Below are 25,695 nucleotides of genomic sequence, written 5' to 3' on the forward strand. Positions count from 1 at the left end.
GTGTGACCCTTTAACTGTGCTTTGATGCTGGCTTCTCAAACCAGCAAGTTAGAGCCTGTGTGTCTTTAGTTTGATATGTTCGTTGGATGAGATGAATAGAAGGAAAAGGTATAAGCCAGGCTGCTCTGACCTGCCAGGACCACTCAGATCTGGTCTGAGTTGTCACAGAGCTCTTGATCTGGTCACTTTTTTGTGCCCTGGAAACTGACCACCCGGAATTGTGGAATATGGTTTTATATGATACAACAGATCATTCCTGAGCCTATAAATGGCTCCCGAGGGCTTCTCTATGAATATACACAAAGAAACGAAGAAACAGGCAGAGGAAAAGGGCTAAAACCAGGTGTGCTATTTAAAATACTTAACAATCGGGCGCCTGGGTGGCTCAGTGGGTTAAGCCGCTGCCTTCAGCTCAGGTCATGATCTCAGGGTCCTGGGATTGAGTCCCACATCGGGCTCTCTGCTCAGCAGGAAGCCTGCTTCCTCCTCTCTCTCTCTCTCTGCCTGCCTCTCTGCCTACTTGTGATCTCTCTCTGTGTGTCAAAAAAAAAAAAAAATTAAAATACTTAACAATCATTATGGCACGGGCACTGAAGACACAGAATGGGCACCGAGTCTGGAGCGAGTCTGGAGTGGGGTCCTAGAGGCCCTGCCGCCATGACAAGCTTAGTCACTGGGTGTTGGGGAGTGACTCATGCAGAAAGAACTGGGGCCGTAGTTGAAGGCAGTTGGCGGGGCGGGGGGAGGTCTCTGGGTAGTAGCTTCTTACAGTCCTATGAAATATTTTGGTATTTTCATGACATGCACCATCACTACTCTACTCCTGGTAAATTTGTACAACCCAGAAAATGTGCTTCCTCTCTTGGGCAAGCAGCTTGGGTGGTGGAGCATGGGCTGGACCCCTGGTGCAGGGCATAGCCTGCAGAAGCCCTACAAGCAACATTTCCTAATAACAATCTTAACGGGGAGTGGGGGAGGAGTATGCATATCAGCACTTCCGTGGGGCTGGCATGTTGTTTTCATGCTCATTCAAGAGGACATACACTGACCAGAGTCAAGGATCACTGCTTTATTACATTACCTGGGCGATCATCATTCTATGTTATTATAGAATGGTATCTTGTTACAATACAGGTCCTGGGCACATGTTTTGCTTAAATGATCTCGGGAAAACTCTTGTACAACCTCCATTCCCCAAACCGACGACTTGATTCTCTTGCACAAAAACCAAATTCGTTTTCATAGACGCCTTTTGGTTATGTATTATGTTAAGTGTGGTACAGGTTGAAATGATCTGAGTTTATTTTGGCACTTAACAATACCAGTGACTAATTATTTAAATTCCTTTTAGGCCTTAGATGCAAATTCGAATTGTTTTGGTACAGATCCGAGTCATGTTATTCATTCATTCAGCTCTTGAGTTTGGTCCCGTGCTATGTGCTAAGGATTCAGGGATGACTTAAATAGCTCCTGCTCTCAAGACCTTCCTTACAGTTGGCCAAATCATGAGTTAGATGGGAAACAGGCAATTATAACACAGAGCAAGGATATGGACCTAAGTGCCACGGAGTGGGTGTTTGGAGAAGGGCTTCTCCCAGAAGGATGAGTAGGATCTTTCCAACCGGGCCACACCTTCACCATTCCAGGACCCCGGGATCATGTCCTGAGCCAAAGGCAGATGCTTAACCAACTGAGCCACCCAGGTGCCCAGATGTTTTGACATCTTAAACAGCTTGCTGGCCCAGGGCTGGCCAACTCTTAGAGGTAGCAGAGTACTCAGCTTTTGTATGCAAACTAAACCATGCTATATTTACACTCTCAGCTCTCTCCTTATCCCTTTAATATGAATTTTCTTTCACCAAAGCTTATTAACTCTCTGTCCTTGATGCAGATACCTGGTATTTCATCTCGAATGGGAGCCTGGCTCTGGCAAGACATCCTCGGCCCATCATCCTGGAGGACATAGGAGTGGAGGGCCTTGGTCCTTCTAGTGGACATCTATGCTCCCATTCTCAGGGGGCCGAGTCCCCTCCTTGAGGCAAAGGTGGTCACTCTACAAAAACTCACTGCTGGAACACTTCCTGGGCACCAAGCTTGTACAAGATATGAGCTTTGCAGCCGTTAGAGATGGTAAAAAATGTGTCTTATAAGCTCTCCTCCCTTTGAAAGCTGCCAGATGAGTTCAGGAAGAAAAACCTGAACTTATCACAGATGTGACCTTTTATAGTTTCAATAACCGACTTTAGTCTGATGTATGTTTCTGATCTAAAAATAATTCCTCCTGGCTTTTCAGCCAAAGAAATACGTACAAATGTCTTACCACTACATCACTCATCACAGGCTAAAACTGGACACAAGTGCCCATGAACAGCAGAGTTCCATTGTTAATGCAGAGCACATAAGCAGCAGTTCATTTATAAAATGAAATACTACACAGCACTGAAAATTAACACACTTTAGCTATTGCAACAACGTGAATGAATCTCAAAAATACATTGAGTGAACTAAGCCAGGCACAAAGGAGTACATACTGCATTATTACATGGATATGAGGTCCTATGACAGGTGCCACTGACCTGTAGACCATGAGAAATCAGGAGAGTGGTTATCTTTGGGGAGGGGACTATGGACAGTGTTTGGGACAAGGCAGGAAAGGGTGGTCCTAGGGGCTTAATTTTCCACTTCCTGATCCAGACAGTGGTTACATGGGTTTGTACGTTTAATAAAACTTGTTGAGCAGTACGCCTATGATCTTGCATTTTTTTCTGTGTATGTTAAATGAAAATTTTACTTAAAAAAAAAATTACCTCTGGTTTTAAATGCATTCGTTCAGGGGTGCCTGGCTCAGTGAGTTAAGTTTTAGCTTAAGTTAAGATTTTAGCTCAGGTCATGATCTCAGGGTCCTGGGCCTGAGCCCCATGTCAGGTTCCCTGCTCAGTGGGGAGTCTGCTTCTCTCTCTCTCTTTGCCCCTCCCCCAGCTTTTGCTCTTTTGCATGTACTCTCTCTCAAATAATAAAAAATTTTTAAAAAATGCACTCATTCAGCAAATATTTAATGTGTACCCACCACATGCTAAATACTGTTCTAGGTGCTAGAAATATGATCTTGAGCAAAATGGATGACCTCCCTGTCATTATCGAGCTCACGTTCTAGTTCAGAGGAAGGAACAGCAAACAAGATAATTTGTATGGTGATGAATGTTCTCAAGGAGATAAGACAGGGCTATATATTAGAGACTTTGGCTAGAGTGGTGAGAAGCAGCTCTTTTGATGGGAATGATTAAAAGGAACCAGGCATAGGGAGTTCGGGGGGAAGTGCATTTCAGGCAGAGGGAACAGTTCGTACAAAGGCTCTGAGTCAGGATGAACTTGTATTTACGGGATAAAATAAAGGACAATATGGTTAGAACTGAGGTTGAGGGTCAGAGTATAAGATAAGAGTGGAAGGATAAGCAGGGCCAGGTCATAGAGGTCACACACTAAAGCATTAATCTTTGTGTTGGGGCGCCTGCGTGGCTCAGTCGGTTAAACTTCTGACTTTTGATTTTGGCTCAGGTTGTGATCTCAGGGTTGTGAGATCGATCCCCATTTTGGGCTCCATGCTCAGTAGAACATTGTGGGTTTTGTTTTTTTTTAGGTCAGTTTTTATTGAGGAGCAACCAGTGATGTGCTGGTAAATATTTAATAACCAACTCTCAAGGGAGGAAGAAGTCCTGATTTGTAGTGTTAGGTGATTTCTCTTGTGTAAATATGTTCTCCATGGCTGATTTCAAGCTGCCAAGGTGACATCACTAGGTGGGGAGTTGGGAAGAGATGTACAGAACTGAATCTCCTGAGATGGACAAACAGCTCCATAGGTGTAATTGACAGAGATTTTAAAATTCGCCTTTTTATGGGTATGGAGCTATAAATTTTGACAAATTATATCGTTGTTGTCAGAATTTACATTTGTCAGTGTCACTTTAATGAGGTGCGATTTGATGATAGGTGGGAAAGGCGGTATAAGTTCCTTCAGCATTTAAGTAATTACGAGATATCTTTTCTAAGTGGAATTTTTTCTTAGACTATAATGTTTTGTTTCACATAATCTGATGGAGGATAATGTTAGGCATTTTGACTGTAGTGGCCTCTGGCTAAGATTCACTAGAAGAAAATAATAAAAGTAATTCAAGGATACTTCTAGTGTCTTTGAAGAATCCCAGTGTCTTTTCTCCTTAATTTTCAGATGAAGCCTGAAATCAAATTTTCATGGATGGATTATAATATGGACAATCCATCCATAGAGGACTGAGAGTCAACAGAGTATCTAGGGGCAATATTTGATCTGAGAAAATCACGTTTTCAGTTCATCTGGTTTATGTCCTTTCACTAGAGATGAATCCATTGGTCAAGAGAGTTGTAAGCATCAAGCATACGTTGTAATACAAGTGAACGACTCCATTAATAGAACTTGAATTCTAAACCAGAACTTTTGCTTAACCTCCCTGTACTTGAAATATTGCTTAAATACATATTCAAAAAGGAAATGAGATTTGAAAATTCATCATTACAAATATCAACTATGAAAAACTGAGTTAGCATTTATTGAATGCTTGCTCCTTAAGATCATATCCAATAATTTACTTGTTTAATCTTTACCATAACCACTGGAGAGAAGTAACATTATTATTTTACAGATGAACCTGAATTGTATACATTGTAGCTATTATGAAAGAGAAGAGGCTTGTTATTAAATCACAGCAAGGCAGACTGGAGATTTAATTGGAAATATTTTTATTCCTTCTGAGTTTATCTTATTTTGAGTTATTGGGAAAGCCTCATGAAAATCTAGGTGGAAGCCTGTCAACTTTCTATAAAAATTTTCATATAAATTAAATGTTGTTAGGTGTTCATACATCTGTACCACAGACATGAGCAGTTTGAAGATAAGACAAGACCACCAGGGGCGCCTGGGTGGCTCAGTGGGTTAGAGCCTCTGCCTTCGGCTCGGGTCATGATTCCAGGATCCTGGGATCAAGCCCCGCGTCGGGCTCTCTGCTCAGCGGGGAGCCTGCTTCCTCCTCTCTCTCTCTGCCTGCCTCTCTGCCTGCTTGTGATCTGTCTGTCAAATAAATAAATAAAATCTTTAAAAAAAAAAAAAAAAAAAAAAAAAAAAGACAAGACCACCAGTGGTAACTTGCTAAAGGAAGAAGGTTTATTGAATACAAAGGACTGACAACATTTTCTGTAGGGCAATCAAATGACTCATCAAATTTGCGTGTGACATTCTGTCGGATGAATGGGGGAGATACCTCCATTGATTGCCCACACAGCGCTTATATTTCAGTAACAGAAAGAAAACAGGACAGGCATTTTTTCTTAGGCTTGCTCACTTTTCCAGACATAATGCTCTCTCTTCTTAGAGAGTATTTGGCATGTGCTCTCTCTTGTGTCATAAATTAATTGTTTTGAGATTTCTCTTCCAGGGAGTGGAGCCTGGTGGTAAGTATTTTGCTGCGTTGGTCCACTTCCTCAAGAACTTTCTTAACCACTATGGCTTTGGCCAGATCTAAGAATTGAAATTTAAAAGGAGATTTTAGAGAGTTGAAAAAAGATGAATAAGATCCTCTTAGCTAAAATGTGGAAGCAGCCCAAGTGTCCACCAAAGGATGAACAGATAAAATATGGCATATAATTTAATGGAATATTATTCAGCCTTCAAAAGGAAAGAATACTCTGACATGCTACACATGGATGAATCTTGAAGACATGATGCTCACTGAAAGAAGTTATCAGAAAAAAGACAAATGCTGTGTGAGTCTACTTCTACCAGGGACCAGGAGTAGTCAAATGTGGAGAGAGAGAGGTAGAATGGTGTTTGCCAGGGGCTGGGAGGAGGAAGGAATGGGGAGCTATTGTCTACTAGTTAGAGAGCAAGATGAAAAGATTTCTAGAGATGGATGGTGTTGCTGGTTTCACCACCATATGAATGTACTTAATGCCACTGAACTGTCCCCTGAAAATGGTTAAGACAGTAAAGTTATTTGAGAGGGAGAGAGCCCACAATGGGGTGAGGGTCAGAGGGAGAAGCAGACTCCCCGCTGAGCAGGGAGCCCAACACAGAACTTGATCCCAGGACTCCAGGATCATGACCTGAGCCGAAGGCAGATGCTTAACAGCTGAGCCACCTTGGCGCCTAAAACAGTAAAGTTTATGTTCTGTGTATTTTACCACAATGAAAAAATTGGAAAAAAAAAGATGAATAAGAAATTATATCAATTAAAGGAATAACAGCATTTTTAATAGGAAGGACTAGGCAGTAAGCACAAATAGATGAATTTTGGGTGAATTTTGATTTCTTGGTTAGCTAAAAGCCTGGTGACATATTACTTTGTTTAGAATTAGCACATGTCACTAAAGTTAGACATCCGGCACATGCTGATATGTGTACTATAAATCTTTATTGTTATCTATTCTTACTAAGCCCTGGGAATATAAAAACAACCAAGCTGGACATTGCAAATGAAATAGTTCAGCATAATAACATCTTAATTACCTCTGACTTGATTTCCCATGTTTCCAGATCCATAATCTTTAGACTTGTAACCTCCAGACTTGCAAGCCCTGTGAACACATATTGTGGGAAACTCATGAAAGAAAATGATTTAGAGAGAACGCTTTCTTTCTTTCTTTCTTTCTTTCTTCTTTTTAAAGATTGTATTTATTTATTTTAGAGAGAGTACAAATGCATGGATGGGGGGTGGGGGGAGAGAGACTGGGAGAGAGAATCTCAAGCAGGCTCCACACTCAGCACAGAGCCCCATGTGGGGCTTGATCCCATGACCCTGAGCTGACATCAATAGCTGGATGCCCAACCAACTGAGCCACTCAAGCCCCGCCTAGAGAAAACCTTTCCAATTCTGGAAGCACTCTTGCATTTTCTTTAGCTGTTTGGTGAGAACAGTTGCAGTGGGTTACATAGCTGGAACTATTCTGCTTTAGCATCAAGGGGTGATTTTTAAAAATTTTTTTAAAGAGAGAGAGAGAGGACAAGCAGGGGGAGCAAAAGGCAGAGGGAGAAGCAGGCCTCCCACCCAGCAAGGATCCTGATGCAGGGCTTGATCCCAGGATGCTGGGATCATGACCTGAGCTGAGGGCAGATGCTTAACCCACTGAGCCACCCAGGTGTCCCAAGAGGTGATAATTTTAATTGTCATACCTTGAACATAGGGCTTGTCCCATTTTGGTTTTGTAAGATGTTGCTAATTTGTATCTTGGTGGTCATGTATTATGTTTCATGTTTAGCATTCATGATAATGAATGCAGTCATGTCAGTTTATGCTCACTTTCCAGGGATCTAAGCCCAGATCCAGGGACCTCAGGACATCTTTCCTGTAGATTATTTGACCTACCCATCCTCTCCACCGATGAGGAGGCAGTAGGTCTCGATCTCCTTTTCCAGGTGGACCTTGATGTCGAGGAGCTGCTCGTACTCCAGCTTCTGGCCCTCTGTCTCGGTTCTGACCTGGTGCAGCTGCTCCTCCAGGGCCCCGATCTGAGCCTGGATCTGGGCAAGCTGCGCACAGTAGTTGCCTTCGGTCTCGGTCAGGGAGCACTCCAGGGAGTGTTTCTGTCAGGAAACAAGAATGAACCAGAGATGGAGAACCTGAGATATGCAGAAATTTGCTCCGATAGGTGACTTTCTTCTCTTCTTAGTTTTGTCTCCAACTGTGTTCGATTTCCCATGGACACATGGTGAAAAAGGCTCCAGCGTTCTTAAAAAGGAGCACATCTCTCTTTTTGGGTGGAATAAGCCAGGGACATTAATGTTGCTGTTTTAGTTGTTCTGTTCTTATGTTCTAGGTTAATTGCGTAAATATACCTGTGGATATACGCTCACCAGCGTGAAGGGCTTTAAAACCAACTGGCACGTATTTAAAATGATACTCTGGGAGATGGTAAGAAATCGGCCTTTTCATACCGTGGCTAAAAGAGATTGAAGTTCAATTTCCAATGTTTGGAGGTTACGCTTCATTTCGGTCAGTTCGTTCCGGGCTGAGGTCGTGGCCCCAACGTCCTCAGAGATCTGCTGTTGCAGTGAAGCACTCTGAAAAGGTAGGCGTGAGGAAGGAGTCTTAGTTCCGTGACCATCCCTAAGACGCAGAGGGGTCATTTTTTTTCGACAGGACTCACCTTCTCATTGAACCAGGCCTCCGCGTCCCTGCGGTTCTGCTCGGCCAGGGCTTCGTACTCGGCCCGCATGTTGTTCAGCAGGACCGTGAGGTCCACCCCGGGCGCCGCGTTCATCTCCACGTTCACGTTCCCGCCGGCCGCGCACTGCAGGACCTGCATTTCCTAGAGGCAGAAAAGTGTGCAGCTCAGGTATGCAGGGATCCCGGAAAGTCAAGAGGCTCCCCTTTGAGAGGGTTCTTAGAGCTCAGCCCCAGATGTGCCAACCCTCCTCTGCTTCTTAGATTTCCCTTCTCACGAAGCAGCCTGCTTCATCCTGAGAGCTTTTCAGTTGCTGCAGAGCTCTCCCATGCCGCGAACCCAAATCCCGTTTTTAGACCTCCATTCACTGGTTCTAGTTCTGTTGCACAGAAAGTCTTAATTCCCTTTCTGAATGAAAATCCTTAAGATACTTAAAATGAATTATCCACCATCTCTTATTCTAGCCATTTGCAGCCGAAATGTGTCCCCCTTGGTGGACTGGTCTTCGAATCCACTTAGCAAGCAGCTTTGATGTGTTCTTGCCTCAGCTAGAGCCTGAGCACAGCTAATATATTTATTCACCAGTAATAAAGGAAGGACACCATCCTCTAAGGATTCCTAGCTGTTTAAGAACCCGTGACCCTTACACAGGGACAGCTGGTGTCAGGCACAGCTCTATGTGAATTCTGGTTCTGCCTCAGAGTGGTTGGGTGAACTGGAGAAAGTTGCTTCACTTCTTTGAATCTCAAAATTGTTATCTGAAAGTTGAGGATAAAAACCCTTCTCTGGGTGGTTGAAAGGGGTCAAAGAACTATTAGTAACATGACCAACAATATACTGGTATATAAATGCTAAATAAATGCTCGTTATTATGATCATTGTCATCACCGTAGAAGTTGGAATCGGTCTTGCCGTCCAGGTCCACACACAGGTCCATCTGCGGGGTGTGCTGCTGGGATGGCGTGAGGCGGTTCTCTCAGACTGTGGTTGGCAGACCTCACTGCTAACACTGTGTGCACTGAAATCCTACGGGTCGGCTTCTGTCTCTACTGCAGAAAGCTCTCCTCCCCACCCACGTCCTGGGTTTGCATTGGTCCTTATGACGATCAATAATGAGGTTTTCTTTCCTTCCTGCCCCAAGTCCCTCGAGGGATTCTAGCATTCTTTCCTCCCTGTAGCCCCAGATCTGCTCTACCCTCAGATGTGGTTTTTACTTCAGAGGACTTCACTTCCCCCGTTCAAGCAGAAAAAGATAAAAGAGATACATGTGGGTTTGCCTGTAAGTGAGGCATTAAAAAAAAAAAAATCAGTGGCGTTCAATTTATCAAAACTTTATTGAGTAATTACCATGGGCTATATCCATGCTTGAACCATAGAAATGTTGTTCTTTGAGTAGTTATTTTTATAAGATAGGCTCATGACTAATCAAGTGGCATTTTTAGCCTGGTCTCCTGCTTTAAGTATTTGGCTTGACTGTAGAAGCCTTTCGGCTGTTTAAAAAGATCAAGTTCATTTTCAAAGAAAAAAGATCAAGTTCATTTTCAAAGAATAAAGATCCCCCCCCCCCCCCCCCAGTTCCAAAGATGTGTCTGGCATAGTGGCAGGAGGATCCGATTTTAGGATCTAGCTTCCAACAGTGACTGCTTTGAAGTATACTCTTTATTTGGAAGACAAGATTTTGATGTAACAATTTATTTTCAGTCTCACTATTTTTATAGATGCACCTATTAAGAATCTGCATTAATATTAAGTGTGTATATTTAATGTATGTGCAAAGTAAATGTTTAACTGTTTTGAATCTGCCACTATTATATAGGAATTTAGATCTAGTTTTCTTAGGATGTCCTTACGGTAAGTATATTTATTTTATGTAATTAGATGTAATCTCTTAACTGTCCCATTTTAACTTAGCTATAATTATCTAGCCAAATACTGCTCTTGTAAACCTGATTGATCTGAAAACAGGATTCTTTTTTCTTTTTTTCCCATGGGAAACCTGATGAGAGAGCAAGGGTGAATCTGTGCAAATACTTTGCCATTTCTCAAGACAACTCATGCCTCATTGCCTATCTGACAGTAGGTGTCTAGTACCAATTTCTATCTAAGAAGTCAAACCCATTATCTTCCACCAGATGGATGCTGTCTGCAGAGGGATAGCAAAATGCACATCAGCAGTTCTTACCTCCTTATGGTTCTTTTTCAGGTACGTCATCTCCTCACTGAGGGTTTCATATTGAATCTCCAAGTCCGTTCTGCACAAGGTGATTTCATCCAGAACTCTGCGTAGCCCATTGACATCACTCTCCACACTCTGGTGAAGAGCCAGCTCATTTTCATACCTTAAGGAATATGAATGATTTTCCAGTATGTCGTATGGTGAAAGAAGTAGTCACCAATCAATGATCAAGAGCTAGAATTCTGGAATTTTGAAATGGCAGATTTGGCCACAAGAGACATTTTCAAATTCTACTGCATAAGAATACTTACTTTCTTTAATTTGAGGCATTTCTTTGGCAGAAAATGAAGTAGGGGGTTGGACACTGCTTTTATTGCAGTTTATATTTATGTTTTATAGCCAAAATATTTTTAAAGAGTAGCATTTATTTCATTTCATTTCATTTTTATATTCTGTTTATTTTAAATCTAAGTGTTTTACCAGGGTTGGAATGAGAGTTTGTCATAGTTAATGGAGGGCTCAAAAAATAAATTCAATCTAAGGCTTTGTGTTAATTTCCATGTATCTTTTTCACTCCCTGAGTCGACTTACTTGAGTCTAAAATCATCCGCTGTCAGCCTGGCATTGTCGATCTGCAGAACAGCATGAGCGTTGCTGGTGGTGGAAGCAATGATCTGGAAATGGGGAGTTTGACAGTTAAAAGGCAATTTAGCACAACCAATAAAAAAAATAAGTTGTTGTTTTTTTTTTTTTTTTTAAGATTACTGAGTCGGAGGGGCACCTGGGTGGCTCAGTGGGTTAAAGCCTCTGCCTTTGGCTAGGGTCATGATCCCAGGGTCCTGGGATCAAGCCCTGCATCAGGCTCTCTGCTCAGCAGGGAGCCTGCTTCCTCCTCTCTCTCTGCCTGCCTCTCTGTCTACTTGTGATCTCTGTCTGTCAAACAAATAAATAAATAAAATCTTCAAAAAAAAAAAAGATTACAGAGTCGGAATAATAAAAATTAATATAGTTACTAGATAGTTTACGAGTTACTAGATAATGACTAGTTATCATGAGATTCACCAACTGAATCTACTTAATGCTTATTTCCAATGCCAAATTGAAATTCCCTTTTTTTTTTTTTTAATTTTTTTTTTATTTGCCAGAAAGAGAGATCACAAGTAGACAGAGAGGCAGGAAGAGAGAGAGGGAAACAGGCTCACCGCTGAGCAGAGAGCCCAATGTGGGGCTCGATCCCAGGACCCTGAGATCATGACCTGGGCCGAAGGCAGCGGCTTAACCCACTGAGCCACCCAGGCGCCCCTTGAAATTCCCTTTAAGAAATTACATATGCGGAGGCGCCTGGATGGCTCAGTCAGTTAAGCATCAGCATTCAGCTTTGGTTGTGATCTTGGGGTCCTGGGATTGAGCCCCGAGTGGGACTCTCTGCTCAGAGAAGAGTCTGCTTCTCCCTGTCCCTTTGCCCCTCACCCTGCTCGTGCTCCATCACTCTCTCTCTCTCAAATAAATAAATAAAAATCTTAAAAAAAAAAAGAAATAACACATAGGGATGATGCATGTTTTTAGTATTCAGTGAAGAAAGGAAAAGAACATTCAGAAATAAAACTATGTAAACATGATCGTGAAGTGTAGCTTCTTTCTTACCTGATTTTTCAGATCATCAATTATCGGGAAATATCTACTATAGTCATGATCAAGACCACGGCAAGAACCAGGGCCAAATTTCTCGTACCAGCCCTTAATCTTCTGCTCCAGGTCGGCGTTGGCCTCCTCCAGAGCTCGCACATTCTCCAGGTAGGAGGCCAGCCGGTCGTTGAGGTTCTGCATGGTCACCTTCTCGTTGCCCGACAGGAGGCCCCCCTCATTTAGGGTAAAGCCCGCGCAGAGATTGCTTCCCCCTGCATTTCCTCCTGATGAGCTGCCCCCGAAGGCGCATGAGAAACCACTTCCAATCCCAGGCATGCTGCAAGCATTGCCAGCTCCAAAGCCGGTCCCCCCACTGGAGAGCCTCAGCGATCCCGCAGTAGCACGGGGACAGGCCCTCCGGGACCCACTGGAAAGCCGAAGAGACATGGTATCAGGGCAGGCGCGTTGCACAGCTGTCTTGGAGAGAGTCAGAGCAGAGTGCCTCCTCGTCTCAACTGTTTTGTTTGCCTTTTTATAGACAATTCTCAAGTGTGTTCTGGATGAAATTCTGCCTACATACAGTAAAACATGGCTTGCCAGCCTCAGCAAGTTAGCATAATTGGATGATTTTTCCTAATTAGTAACTAACTTAGCTGGGCTGCTTTCTGTAGGAGGGCAGTTGCCCTCAGGTTGGTGGTTATCTGAGAAATGGGTCTGGGTGGAGCGATGTCAGTTTCCTTACTGCCTTCTTAAATTGCCGGTGAGTCATTCTTGACTTCCATCCTCAGAAGATAAAACTCATCAGTCCACCACACAATAAAAACCTGGCGTCATGGTTTTGGGCTATTATGCTAATAGATATGGACGTTTCTGAGACTTTTTCTACTTTTATTTTCACAGTTCTTTTCCATGGAAGTAGAGAACAGACCTGTAATGGTTAACTCCCCCCAACCCCCCAAGGCCCCAAATGGTCCTTCAATCCCTGGTTTCCACCTCCCTCTTGGCACTGTCCTAATGGGAAGTTAACTTCCATTTTGGCTGACATGCCATCATCTTCTGTTGACACTTGCTTATGTTTGGGGATAGTTGTCTTCTCTTATCCATTTTGGCAATTAGGAACACACCCCTAATTGCTGTTATGTGTTGTGGGACTTCCGAAGGACATTAACATATTTCCTGACCCTGCAAAATCTGAAGCAAAACTGGAAGGAAATATTTCATCTGTTTTTATTTCATGGTGGGTTGGCTTAGGTGAAAGTCATCAGTAGACTATTTATTGGGTGTGGGTTCCTGGATATTCATTGAAAACCCTGAAAATTTTGGAAGTTTCTGAGACATCTGGAAATTGGCTTGTGGACAAAATTTCCTTGAATATTTGTTATGGGTGTGAGGTTCATTCCTTCATTCACTTAACAAATATTTATTCATTCATTCACTTAACAGATTCATTCATTCATTCATTCACTTAACAAATATTTATTAAACACCTATTATGTGCCAGTTACAGTTCTGGGCACTTGGGGTAAGTAGCTTCATACATTATTTGTCTTTTGGTGACTGGCTTATTTTATTGAGCACAATGTCTTCAAGGTTGAACCACGTTGTAGCATGTGTCAGAATTTCTTTTTTTTCTAAGGCTAAGATGTTCCATTGCACGTGTATACCATTTTTGGTTTACCCACTCATCAGCCAATGGACATTAGGGTTGTATTGCTTTTTGGCTGTTGTGAATAATGTTACTACAAACACGGGGGTACAAATATCTGAGTCCCTGCTTTCTTTTCTCATGGAAATATACACCAGGGTGGGATGAATAGATCATATGGTGATTCTGTTTTTAATTTTTTGAGGAACCACCTTTTGAGGACAGCAGGAAACCACTACTGCTTTCCATAGTAGCTGCACTGTTTTATGTCCCCATCAATAGTGCACAAAGATTTCAATTTCTCCAAAACATCACCAACATTTGTTCTTTTCTTTTTATTTGTTTTCTTGATAGTGGCCATCCTGATGCACAGCAGGTGGTATCCCTTGGTGGTTTTGATTTGCATTTCCTTAATAATGTGTGATGTTGAGCATCTTTTCATGTGCTTGTTGGCCACTGGAGTATCTTACCCGGAGAAATGTTCATTCAAGTCCTCTGTCCATTTTTAGAATCATGTTTGTTTTTTTGTTGTTGAGTTGTAGGAGTTTGTTATATATTCTGGATATTAACCCATTATCATTTCATTGCTAAACAGGTTGACTTTATCACTCTTTTTATTTTTGGACTGTGTTTCTTTTATTTGAGAAATGACTAATTCTAGAGGTCATACACATATCTTCCTATATTGCTTTCTAAACATTTAATCATTTTGCGTTTTACATTTAAGGCTTTGGTAGTTTGGAATAATTTTTAAGTATTCTTTTTTAAAGTTATTTGATACAGAATCAAATTTCATTTAAAAATTGAAATCTAGGGGCTCATGGGTCGCTCAGTCAGTTAAGCGTCTGCCTTCGGCTCAAGTCATGATACTAGGGTCCTGGGGTTGAGTCCCACTTTGGGCTCCTTTCTCAGCGGGGAGCCTGCTTCTCTCTCTGCCTCTGCCTGCCACTCTGCCTGCTTGCATTCTCTATCTCTCTCTGACAAATAAGTAAATCTTTAAAAAAAAGATGAAATCTACCTGTATTTATGTTTGAAGTGAAACTTTTGTAGATAGCATATATGTGCATGAGTTTCTATTTCTCTGATTGCTAGTGAGGTTGAACATTTTCATACATTTATTGGCCATTTAAGATTTCTCCTGGCACATTGAAGATATCCTTCTACTGTCCTTTGGATTCCATTGCTGCTGTTGAGAAGTTGGTGTTCATTCTTGTTGACATTCATTTGAAGGTAATAATTCCCCCCCCATTTGTCTGATTTTAAAGATATTCTATTATCTTCATTGTCTTGTGGTTTCACTATGATTTATTTCTATGTGGATCTTTTTATCTTGTCTTCAGCTTTAGTATGATCTGGTCCATGTGCATTTCATTTTATTTTGATGTGTAGGACTTCCTTAATCTGTGCACTGGTGTCTTTCATCAGTTCTGGAAAAATTTCAGCTTTTTATCTCTTCAGATATTGCCTTACTCCAATTGTTTTATCCTTCTGGAAGCCAGAAAGCGTTTGCTTTCTCGATTCTGACTTTAAACCAATTGCCTGGGGTAGATGCAGTGCCTGTTCTGAGGGCCTGAAGCTTATTTGATGTTTGGTCCTCAGCTAGTAGTGCTGGCAGAGGCAGGAACTGAACTGAAAGGCAAAACTGTATTTGAATGAAATAAGTGTTACTTCTGTTACTTTATCCCTCCAGGATAAAGGGTTTCAGTGGAATTATCCTGAGAGCATGTGGTCAGTTTTCCTTCTAAAAAAAATGGTACCATCTCAAGGGCTCAGTTTCTATGTCTGTCAGTGGCCGGTCAGTGGTTTGACCAGGCTTGGGGAGATGGAGTCGGAAGTATGGACTTCATATCTGTCACAATGGCCACTTTGACAATGGGCTCATTGTGTAAGCATTGAGGTGGTGAAGAGGGAGGTTGGCTGACCTCCACAAGATGAATCAGCTTGTCCACATAGTTTCTCTGGGGTAGTTGTTCTGTAGAGGGCATTAAAAATGAGCCATATGCCTTGTGCTTACTCCCAGGAGAATGCAAGTTTCATAACCATGGACTTGTCATATGTCAATATTTTTTATAGGAATTGCACGAAAACTAAAATTTATAAAAATTCTTGTGTATAAAGAGCATACAGTAGTACTAAAAATAATGAATATGTTGCATTACCCATCTATTCCTGACAGGAGGAGATTTTTGTATTTTGTAGGCATTAGTGAAAACGAATTCTCCACAATTTTACACATTTGATGACTTAAAAGATTTTTCCATAGATTAGCTTCTGGACACACTTCATACTTGGTATCTCTTCTGTTTTTTTTTTTTTTTTAAAGATTTTATTTATTTATTTGACAGAGGGAGATACAAGTAGGCAGAGAGGCAGGCAGAGAGAGTGAGAGGGAAGCAGGCTCCCCGCCGAGCAGAGAGCCCGATGCGGGACTCGATCCCAGGACCCTGAGATCATGACCTGAGCCGAAGGCAGCGGCTTAAACCACTGAGCCACCCAGGCGCCCCAGGTATCTCTTCTGTTATCTACATATTTATTTCTGGTGCTGTGTGTTATAAGATTTGTTCATATCACAATTTGCAACCTTGTACCTTTATGGTATGATACTGATGAGCACAATGGGCGGTGAGAATATTCCTAGAAGCTTCCCATGGAAATGCTGAGAACCTCATTAAATATCCCGTTACTTTCATTTCAAATCCTCTTGACTTAGGGTGACTTTATATCCATATGCCTACAATAGGTCAGTTTATGTCTGCTAATATGCCTGGTTAACAGCATCCTTTACTCTCCCTCAAATGTTACATTTGGATAATAAATTGTATGGTCACCCATCTTAGATGTGATAGATCACCCCCAGACATGAGGGAAAGAGTGATGGAGGAGAAATTGGAATGGAAAGAGAAAGGAGACTTAACCAATGGTGCCAAAATTATCTTAGTTTTGCAAAAACGGCTATGCAGAAAAAAAAAAAAAAAAAAAAAGCAAGGGCCCTCCGGTGCTAATGAGGGACCTGAAGCTTAATGCATCATTAGCGTCATGGTAAATTCACCTGTCAATCACCCTGCCCCTCAGCTTTATCCCTTAGCCTGGTTCATCACCAGACTTGGTTCTTCTAAGTCCTGACTCTCTCCTGGATTCTATGGGGTCAGTCAGTTCCTTGAACATGTATTGTTTTTGTTGTTGAGGATTCTTCCACCATTCTGAACCAACAGGCTTTCCCCACTGCGGTAGGGGTAGAGGGATGAATGTACTGCAAAATGGAAAAACAACTGTGCAGATTCAGATTCAACAAACTCACATTAACTGATCACCCATGCAGGCTCACCATTATAAGAGTGAATAAATCCTAGGGATCAATGGGGATACTCTTTCTATCCACAGAAGCCCAAACCCCAGGAGATCTAGTCATTTACATGGTTGACTGGGCACAGATTTGGGACCAGAGATGAGGTCTGGTACTCCTTCCAACTTATCATGAATTGAAGTAAATGTAACTGTGTGAGGCACTTTGTTTTACGAGCTGTCCTTAGTACTGACACGCTGGGACCAATGGTACAAACTCAAAAGCACCAGATTCATCAGAAAGAATTTGCAACAGAAAAATTTTTAATGAATGACCAAAAAGTCCCTGAAATAGAAACAAAACAATGAGACAGAACAAGATTTTTCCTACTCCTGAAAAGGATTACATGGAAAGAACATGAGAAAGAGAAGAGAGGAAAACAAACTCTTGCCCTTGCATTTTTAAGAGCAGACATGAATGATTTCCTTGGGTTATTTGGCCAGTGGGATTTTGCAAAGGCAGTCTTCTTCTTCTTCTTCTTCTTTTAACAATAACTTCTTTTCTCACTATGGTGCTTTAGAAGGTATTCGTTGTTCCATCGTAATGTTGCTTATTTTCGAGGATTTTTCTTCAACTGAATGGACCCTCAATGAAAGGACATTACCAAGTTGGTCTAGTTCCTCAACCACTGTTTTGACAAGAATTTCTTCTTTTGAGTCTAAAATAAAATAAATGCAAATTTAGTGCTCATTCTTAACAGGCTGGAAAGTACTTAGTCATAACGGTAGGCTTCTTAGAAATAATGTTTGCAATAACCTGAGATACAAAACTTGTGTTTGAAGACTATGCTTAGCAAGGCCCAGGACTATCTTATACTTACCAATTGTTTTTAGAACAATGGGTGTTTGAAGGTGTAAGTAAAACATAGATTAAGACAACCTAAGTATCAGGCAGTATTGGCCTGGAACAGGCAGAGTTGTCCTCTTTTAAATGCCAACTTGCCCTATTTTTGTGGCTTAAAATATAGTAGTTCCTTCACCAAAGCATTGGAATTGGGAAAATAATGAGTTTTAGGTAAGAAAAATGTTTGGAGATTGAGTCCCCATTTCAGAAATTTTACGATTTGACCACGTCTATTTTACAAGAGTATAAAATACATTAAGAAGCTGCCATCATGGGGTGCCTGGGTGGCTCAGTGGGTTAAAGCCTCTGCCTTTGGCTCAGGTCATGATCCCAGGGTCCTGGGATGGAGCCCCGCATCGGGCTCTCTGCTCAGCGGGGAGCCTGCTTCCTCCTCTCTCTCTGTCTGCCTCTCTGCCTACTTGTGATCTGTCTCTCTGTCAAATAAATAAATAAATAAAATCTTTAAAAAAAAAGAAGCTGCCATCATGACCCCTGATTCCTTCATTTGCTAGAATTAACCTTAAAACAATTTGATTTAGTTTACAAATAAGTGACTTATTTAATAAATTGCTCAAGTTGAAAAGATTTATGCCAAGCCAAAAAACCTTCTGTACCTTGGACTTGATTTTCAGAATGTATGGGCCCACGTCTTTTGGATCTGGAACACACAGGCTTGCTTTTTCTGTGAAAAGAAGAGTAAATTGTTGCATTGTTTTCCCTTTCATGAGGAAGCTCAAGAATAACTATGAGTTGGGAATAAAAGTTTTGGTTTCCTCAAGATTAAATTCCTGTTATGCTTAAGAGATATTATAAGTAAACCTTTTGTGACTTCAGTGTGCTGAAGGGAGAGATTAAATGAGTGTTTAGGATCAGAAATTCCCTCGTAACCGGCTATCATCTCTTCTGTCTTGTTATCTGGGGACTCCAGTTTCTGACCTTGTAGTCAATCACCTGGCCAATGAACAAGTTCATGGCGCCACAGTGCAGAAGGTGCTGTAGAAAATATAGAATGATGACACAAGCAGTTTATGCCATTGAAAATAAAGTATATGCATGTTAGAATTTAGCAGGAATACATGGGGCACCTGGGTGGCTCAGTGGGTTAAAGCCTCTGCCTTCAGGTCAGGTCATGATCCCAGTGTCCTGGGATCAAGCCTCGCGTCCGGCTCTCTGTTCAGCAGGGAGCCTGCTTCCCCCTTCCTCTCTCTCTCTGCCTGCCTCTCTGCCTGCTTGTGATCTCTGTCTGTCGAATAAATAAATACAATCTTCAAAAAAAAAAAAAGAATTTAGCTGGAACACAGCATGAAAGGTGCAATGAAAGAAGGGACTAATGAGGGCTGTAATGAGCGCTTTGTTCGAAGGAGGGAACATCACAGTTGAGTTTCTATGAGAATAGGTTGTAGAGGGTTGAAGAGTAGCCTTGGAAGATGCATGAGATGGTACGGACTCGTGGTGTGACCATCGGCAAACATTTAGTAACTGTCACTGATTACCGAGTACCTTCTGATGCAAGCCACTCTCATGAGCACTCCACCTCCATAGTGACACACGATGGTCCCAGGTAAACAGTGTGGTTTTGGTGTTCTCACAATCTTACCAACCAGAAAAACGGGATTTAAAGAGGTTAAACCATGCGTTCGAAATCACCCAGTGGTGTGATCTGTGCTCAGGGCTACAATTCCAGGGCTGTTGCTCTTGGCTAAGAAGCCATGGTGACTTCCCCAAGGAAACCACCATTGTTCATCTTTCAGATGAAAATGTCATCACCCACCCAATGCAGGGTGCATGCGTGGTCACTAATGAAGTACCAGTAAAACAGAGTGTGTTGTTACAGGACGTGTGCTTCAACATTAAATCACAGAAAGGGATTTCTCCCCCTGGTGTGCAGGAATTATTTAGCATTTGGTATTTAAATGTCCTTTATGTTATTATAGATACACACACTTCATATACTTGGACATTTGATTTGGCTGCCTGTTTTCATTTCATGTGGATGCAATAATAAATTCCCAAGACCACAGATGAATATGATCCTGAGAGTAGGAAATTCTAGCATAGGATGTTGGTACATGTGGCTACAGAGAAAACCTAGTTGATGGGAGATGATTTTTTAAAAAATATTTACCTTTCTTCTCCATCTATTAATTTGCAGTACGTTTCTATTTCTTTCTCTAAAAATATTTTGATATCTAGAAGCTGTTCATACTCCAGCTTCTGGCCTTCTGTTTCAGTGCGAATCTGTTGGAGTTCTTCTTCCATTCCCCCAATCTGGTCCTGGATTTGCTGGAGCTGGAGGCAGTAATTGCCCTCCGTCTCGGCCAGGGAGCATTCATAGGAATGTTTCTGAAGGAAGAATAGAGCAAGGCTTGCATGAGTAACAGATAAAACAACACGTTCATATTCGAAATATTCTCAAGGTGGAAAGAAGCATTTGTACAAGGTCTAAATCTTTTCTGTTGAAAATCCGCATAAGCCAGGTTTCTTTAAAAATGAAACAAAACAACCATTTTTGTTTCCATTGAGAAAAGTTTGATTGATGCGGGATCGAGCCCCGCATCAGACTCTCTGCTCCGCAGAGAGCCTGCTTCCTCCTCTCTCTGTCTGCCTCTCTGCCTACTTGTGATCTCTGTCTGTCAAATAAATCAATAAAATCTTAAAAAAAATACTAAAAAAAGTAATTAAGTATTGGGATTGGTGAGTCAGAAGGAATGTCTATGGACGGCGTTCTTAGTATTTATCACATTTTATACTTTCAGCTCTACGTAATTCGTTGTATTACATAGATTAGATGTGCATTTACTTATAAACACACACGCATGACAATCAGTGGTGACTGCTACGAACCATGGCCACGACGGACTGAAGTTCTATTTCCAAGGTCTGCAGACTGCGTTTCAGCTCCGTCAGCTCATTTCTGGCTGTGGTGGCCGCTCCTGCGTCATCAGAAATCTGCTGCTGCAGCGAAGCACTCTGCCGTGTAATCATCAGAAGGTTTAGCGACCCTCTCAGTGGTCTACTGACCCAGCCCTTGGTGTGGGATTTGCCGCAGATGTACCTTCTCGTTAAACCAAGCCTCCACGTCCCTGCGGTTCTGCTCGGCCAAGTCCTCGTACTCGGCCCTCATGTTGTTCAACAGGACAGTCAGGTCCACGCCGGGAGCTGCGTTCACCTCCACGTTCACATCCCCCCCTGCCGCGCACTGCAGAACTTTCATTTCCTGGAAAAAGGATCAGTATGAACCCTCAAGGCTGAGATTTTTTTTTTTTTAAGATTTTATTTATTTATTTATTTATTTGTCAGAGAGAGAAAGAGAAAGTGAGAGAATGAGAGAGAGCGCATAAGCAGGCAGAGGGGGAGAGAGAAGCAGGCTCCCTGCTGAGCAAGGAGCCCCATGTGGGGCTCGTTCCCAGCATCCTGGGATCATGACCCGAGCCGAAGGCAGCAGCAACCGACTGAGCCACCCAGGCGTCCCAAGGCTGAGTTTTGACTGATCTTCCCACTCTGCTCTGAAGTGGACAGTGGGCCTGAGGAACGAAATCAGGTACTATCCGAAGCTATGCTGCGGGGTCCCTTACCTCCTCGTGATTTTTTTTGAGGCATGCCAGTTCCTCACTGAGTGTTTCAAACTGTATCTCCAGGTCGGCTGTACAAAGGGTCAGCTCATCCATGACCCTGTGAAGACCATTGATGTCGGCCTCTACGCTCTGGTGGAGAGCAAGTTCATTTTCATACCTGAAAGGTTAATAAAATGCTTGAGACTTGTGACTGTGGGCAGGTGCAAAGCATAACTTCCTCCGACATCTGGTAAGAAAAGATGGGATATCGATCCAGGCTTCTAAAGCTTAATGCTTTGGCAAAGAGAGGACCCCCTTTGGAATACCTACTGATTTAGGACGATTATTTTGGAGGAGTTGTTCCTTCAGAATTTTCATCATCCATTGTGCTTCATAGTTCAATCAAAATGTAGTTTAAAATTTATGATAGCTCTTTTTATAAGGGCACATTTAATTTCTTCAGTGATTTAGTCTGACTTCATAAAAACATGTTGCTTTTTACAGCAAAAGGACCGTTTTTTACTCCAACTGTAGTATTTACCTTTATTATAGTTAATTATGTTATTTTCACCTACTTCAGCCTGAAGTCATCAGCAGTCAGTCTGGCATTGTCATTTTGTAGAGCAATGCTGGAGTTACAGGTGGTCGCAGAAATGATCTAAATAGGGTAGATTGTGCAAAACATTTAGGTGCTCAAAGTCAAGGGAGAGTCCAGATTTCAGTGTGATTCTTTTTTTTTTTAAAAGATTTTATTAATTTATTTGACAGAGAGAGAGATCACAAGTAGGCAGAGAAGCAGGCAGAGCAGAGTGGGGGGTGGGGTGTGGGGAGGGGGGAAGCAGGCTCCTTGCTGAGCAGAGAGCCCAATGCAGGGCTGGATCCCAGGACCCTGAGATCATGACCTGAGCGGAAGGCAGAGGCTTAACCCACTGAGCTACCCAGGCGTGCCTTCAGTGTGATTCTTATCTTCTCAACCCATCAAGTGTCTACTTTAGTATCACTTTTTCTACATGAAAAGAATCTGGACTTTTTTTTTTTTCTTCAGACAGCAAACATCCAGAGCTTGAGTCAAAGTGTAAGCTTTTACAATCACAGATACTTTTATTATTCTTGATCAACATATATGAGCTAGGGGCCCCTGGGTGACTCAGTGGGTTAAAGCTCGACCTTCAACTCAGGCCATGATCCCAGGGTTGTGGGATCGAGCCCTGCATCAGGCTCTCTGCTCTCCCTCTCTCTCTGCCTGCCTCTCTGCCTACTTGTGATCTCCGTCTGTCAAATAAATAAATAAAATCTTTAATATATATATATGAGCTAAATACATGATCAGCAAGCCAATTATATCTGTTTTGAAACTATTTGCCTTTAATGCCCACAATTTTTTTTTGGTGGGGGGGGCAGACACTGCTTTAAGCCCTGGGAATGGAGAGTGAGCAGATTCTACATCATGTCAAAATTTTAAGCACATTTTACATTTTGTCTTTTTTAGGTTACATACACCCAAAATTGTATAGTAAAAGTAGGCAAATCCATATTTCTTACCTGCCTTTTAAGGTCCTCAATGACCGAGAAATATCTCGTGTAGTCATGGTCTAGTCCCCGGCAAGAACCAGGCCCGTATTTCTCATACCAGGCCTTGATTTTCTGCTCCAGGTCCACGTTGGCCTCTTCCAGAGCTCGCACCTGGTCTAGGTAGCATGCCAGGCGGTCATTGAGGTTCTGCATGGTCACCTTCTCATTCCCAGAAAGCAGGCCATGTTCATTTCCAAGAAAACCAGCACAGACACCCCCACCACCATTACAGAAACCTCCTCCAGAAGAAATGCTCCCAAGAGTACAAGAAAAGCTGCTTCCTGCTCCGGATCCACGGTACACATTCCCAGCCCCGAAGCCTGGACCTCCACCAGACAGTCGCCCCGGGCCAGCTCGCGAGCAGACGTGCCTGGATGCACTAGAAAGTTGAAAAGACATGACGACAGTACCCCAGAGCCACCTTCTCAGCGAGGAGCGAAGCAAAAGCACACCGTCCGTAGAGGTGATCTCCGTGGGCCTTTTATAGGGCTCAGTAGGTCATTTCAGTCTTGACTTTCAATCTGTAATAAAATATTACTCGCTCCCTAATTGTTGTTTTTCACAATTGAGTGATTTTTAATAGTGTCCAGTCCGTAGGTGGATAGGTGCCCCAAAGGTATCTTGGTTGAAAACGTGCCTGGTCGAGTAATAGTAAATCATAGTTTCAAAGGTCAAAATTAAATATGAGTAAACATGCATCTTTTTGACTTCTGGAAGAGAGTCTAGTCCTCCTCACCTCCAAAACAATAAAGAATTAATAATTTACATGAGAAATGTCCACTGCTTTTGTCCTACAAATGTTTATGGAGTATTTCTATTATGCATGCTTTACTAGGCATTTCCTTTTTTTTTTTTTAAGATTTTATTTATTTATTTGACAGAGAGAGATCACAAGTAGATAGAGAGGCAGGCAGAGAGAGAGAGAGGGAAGCAGGCTCCCTGCTGAGCAGAAAGCCCGATGCGGGACTCGATCCCAGGACCTGGAGATCATGACCTGAGCCGAAGGCAGTGGCTTAACCCACTGAGCCACCCAGGCACCCCAGGCGTTTCCTTTCTTATTAATATCAGATACGCTCAAAATACAGTGATCTGTTGGGGTACCTGGGTGGCTCAGATGGTTAAGTGTCTGACTTCAGCTCAGGTCATGATCTCCAGGTCTTGGGATCGAGCTCCACATCAGGCTCCCAACTCAAGGGGGGGGGGGGGAGCCTGCTTCTCCTTCTCCCTCTGCTTCTCCCCATACTGTGCTCTCTCGGTCTCTCTCTCTCTCAAGTGAATAAATAAAATCTTAAAAAAAAAATACAGTGATCTATTGGTGGTGGGAATTTTTAAATTGATTTCTTAAGTTGAAAACGGAAAGTAACAGAAGTCCTGAAATATTTTGCTTATCAGTTTATAACTAAAATTAATGAGTATGTGTCAGGGACAGGAAATTATTTCTATTGAGATTTCTTGATTTAGTCCAGGAGCAAAATATCCTTTTAACAAACTTCTGAGTCTCCACATTGTTCATTTCTCTACCTCAAAAATATTGTTCTTTTTTTTTTTTAGTTTAAATTTATGTATTTATGGTATTAGGAATTATTTTGAGAACTGAACTTATTATTGATAATTAAGGAGTAAGATATATAAAGGAGACATGTGCTTTCATCCCTACCTAGAAAACCAATAATTATAGTACTCAAGATGGTAGATTAGTTGTTAACAGGTAACCAGCTTCTTCATTCTCTTTCCTTGACACCCATGGGAAGTTATCCCATTTGGTTGTGCTTCATTTCCCTGCTGGGCAAATGAAAATAATAACACTGAATGCTGAGCAGTTTCAATAATTAATGACTATAAAGCAGTCTGAAGGGCACAAACATTTTGTAAATGTTAATTATTTAAGTGGTTATAATAGAGTGAACATGTCAGACAGGGTCAGGTCTCTATGACTTATAATGGTACAAATTGATTGGTTACTGATTATGGGGTTAGATTGTTTCGAAACGGTAATTTTTTCTGAATGAGATTTTCAATGCTGTGTGTATCCCATACTTTGGAAATGTTACTGCTCCTAAAAGATAGGTAATATCTGGTGGGCCAGAACGCCAGGATTTTTTTTTTTGTTTACTGAAATATCTTAAGATAATTAATATAAAACTGTAATTAAGGTTTAGAATAATGTGTGATAAGAGTTGTAGCTTGTATTCAGAGGTTCGCTATTGATTTTGTTGTGACCTGGTCATAATTTTAATCTTTTGTCCAAACTTCCCATGAATGAAACAAGAAAAACAGAGTATGGGGTCAGTGTAATAGTTTATAAGTCTTGAGTCTCTTGGATAAAAGGTATTATGAGGCTGCAAAGTATTATTAACATTATCTATTTATCTCCAGATATTTTATAAATACTAATTAACTTGTAATCTTTTGGGGAACAGGTTAAGCATATATTATTAGAACCATTTTGGGGATGAGTTGGCTGTGAGGCTAAGGAACAATACAGATCACAAAGCATTTTTATATCCAAGGAGGACTGGAATGAGTGATGCTTAGCTCCTTCGGAAAACACTGTCATCTGTTTACTCATCAAGACAGATCTCTTAACTTTTCTTACTCATAGATTTCCTCTATGCTAATACTTGCCACAGAAGTTTAGGTATACGTTAGTTCTTTCCAGAAGTGGGAGACAGACAATGATTTCTATCCATATATCTCTATCCGTACATTTCTTCCTTGAGAGTGACTATTTTATTCATAGTAAGAA

General features: G+C 41.8%; 2 protein-coding genes across 2 annotated transcripts; both read right to left on the reverse strand.

Annotated features, from left to right (window-relative positions):
- Positions 1–5,438: 5,438 nt before the first annotated feature.
- Positions 5,439–12,439, reverse strand: KRT25 (keratin 25). Its single transcript, XM_045985548.1, has 8 exons — positions 12,011–12,439; positions 10,958–11,040; positions 10,373–10,529; positions 8,173–8,334; positions 7,961–8,086; positions 7,392–7,609; positions 6,536–6,603; positions 5,439–5,548 (listed from the first exon to the last, which is right to left on the reverse strand). The coding sequence occupies exons 1-8, from the start codon at positions 12,437–12,439 to the stop codon at positions 5,439–5,441; spliced, it is 1,353 nt and encodes a 450-aa protein (XP_045841504.1).
- A 5,047-nt stretch (positions 12,440–17,486) lies between these two features.
- KRT26 (keratin 26) lies at positions 17,487–23,348 on the reverse strand. The gene is made up of 8 exons (XM_045985456.1): positions 22,920–23,348; positions 21,953–22,035; positions 21,399–21,555; positions 20,879–21,040; positions 20,668–20,793; positions 19,949–20,166; positions 18,438–18,505; positions 17,487–17,638 (listed from the first exon to the last, which is right to left on the reverse strand). The coding sequence occupies exons 1-8, from the start codon at positions 23,346–23,348 to the stop codon at positions 17,487–17,489; spliced, it is 1,395 nt and encodes a 464-aa protein (XP_045841412.1).
- Between the last annotated feature and the right edge of the window lie 2,347 nt (positions 23,349–25,695).

Source organism: Meles meles, chromosome 18, assembly GCF_922984935.1.
Source record: "Meles meles chromosome 18, mMelMel3.1 paternal haplotype, whole genome shotgun sequence".
Lineage (NCBI taxonomy): Eukaryota > Metazoa > Chordata > Mammalia > Carnivora > Mustelidae > Meles > Meles meles.

What these genes read in the sequence shown, in the direction of transcription:
- KRT25 (XM_045985548.1), bottom strand. Translation starts at nt 12,439, where the DNA reads ATGTCTCTTCGGCTTTCCAGTGGGTCCCGGAGGGCCTGTCCCCGTGCT. An exon ending in GCGGATGATTTTAGACTCAA is followed by an intron (nt 10,530 to 10,957) that starts GTAAGTCGACTC and finishes ATATTCCTTAAG; the next exon opens with GTATGAAAATGAGCTGGCTC. An exon ending in AGGCCTGGTTCAATGAGAAG is followed by an intron (nt 8,087 to 8,172) that starts GTGAGTCCTGTC and finishes CTACCTTTTCAG; the next exon opens with AGTGCTTCACTGCAACAGCA.
- KRT26 (XM_045985456.1), bottom strand. Translation starts at nt 23,348, where the DNA reads ATGTCTTTTCAACTTTCTAGTGCATCCAGGCACGTCTGCTCGCGAGCT. An exon ending in GCTGATGACTTCAGGCTGAA is followed by an intron (nt 21,556 to 21,952) that starts GTAGGTGAAAAT and finishes TTAACCTTTCAG; the next exon opens with GTATGAAAATGAACTTGCTC. An exon ending in TTAATAGATGGAGAAGAAAG is followed by an intron (nt 18,506 to 19,948) that starts GTAAATATTTTT and finishes TTCTTTTCACAG; the next exon opens with AAAAAGCAAGCCTGTGTGTT.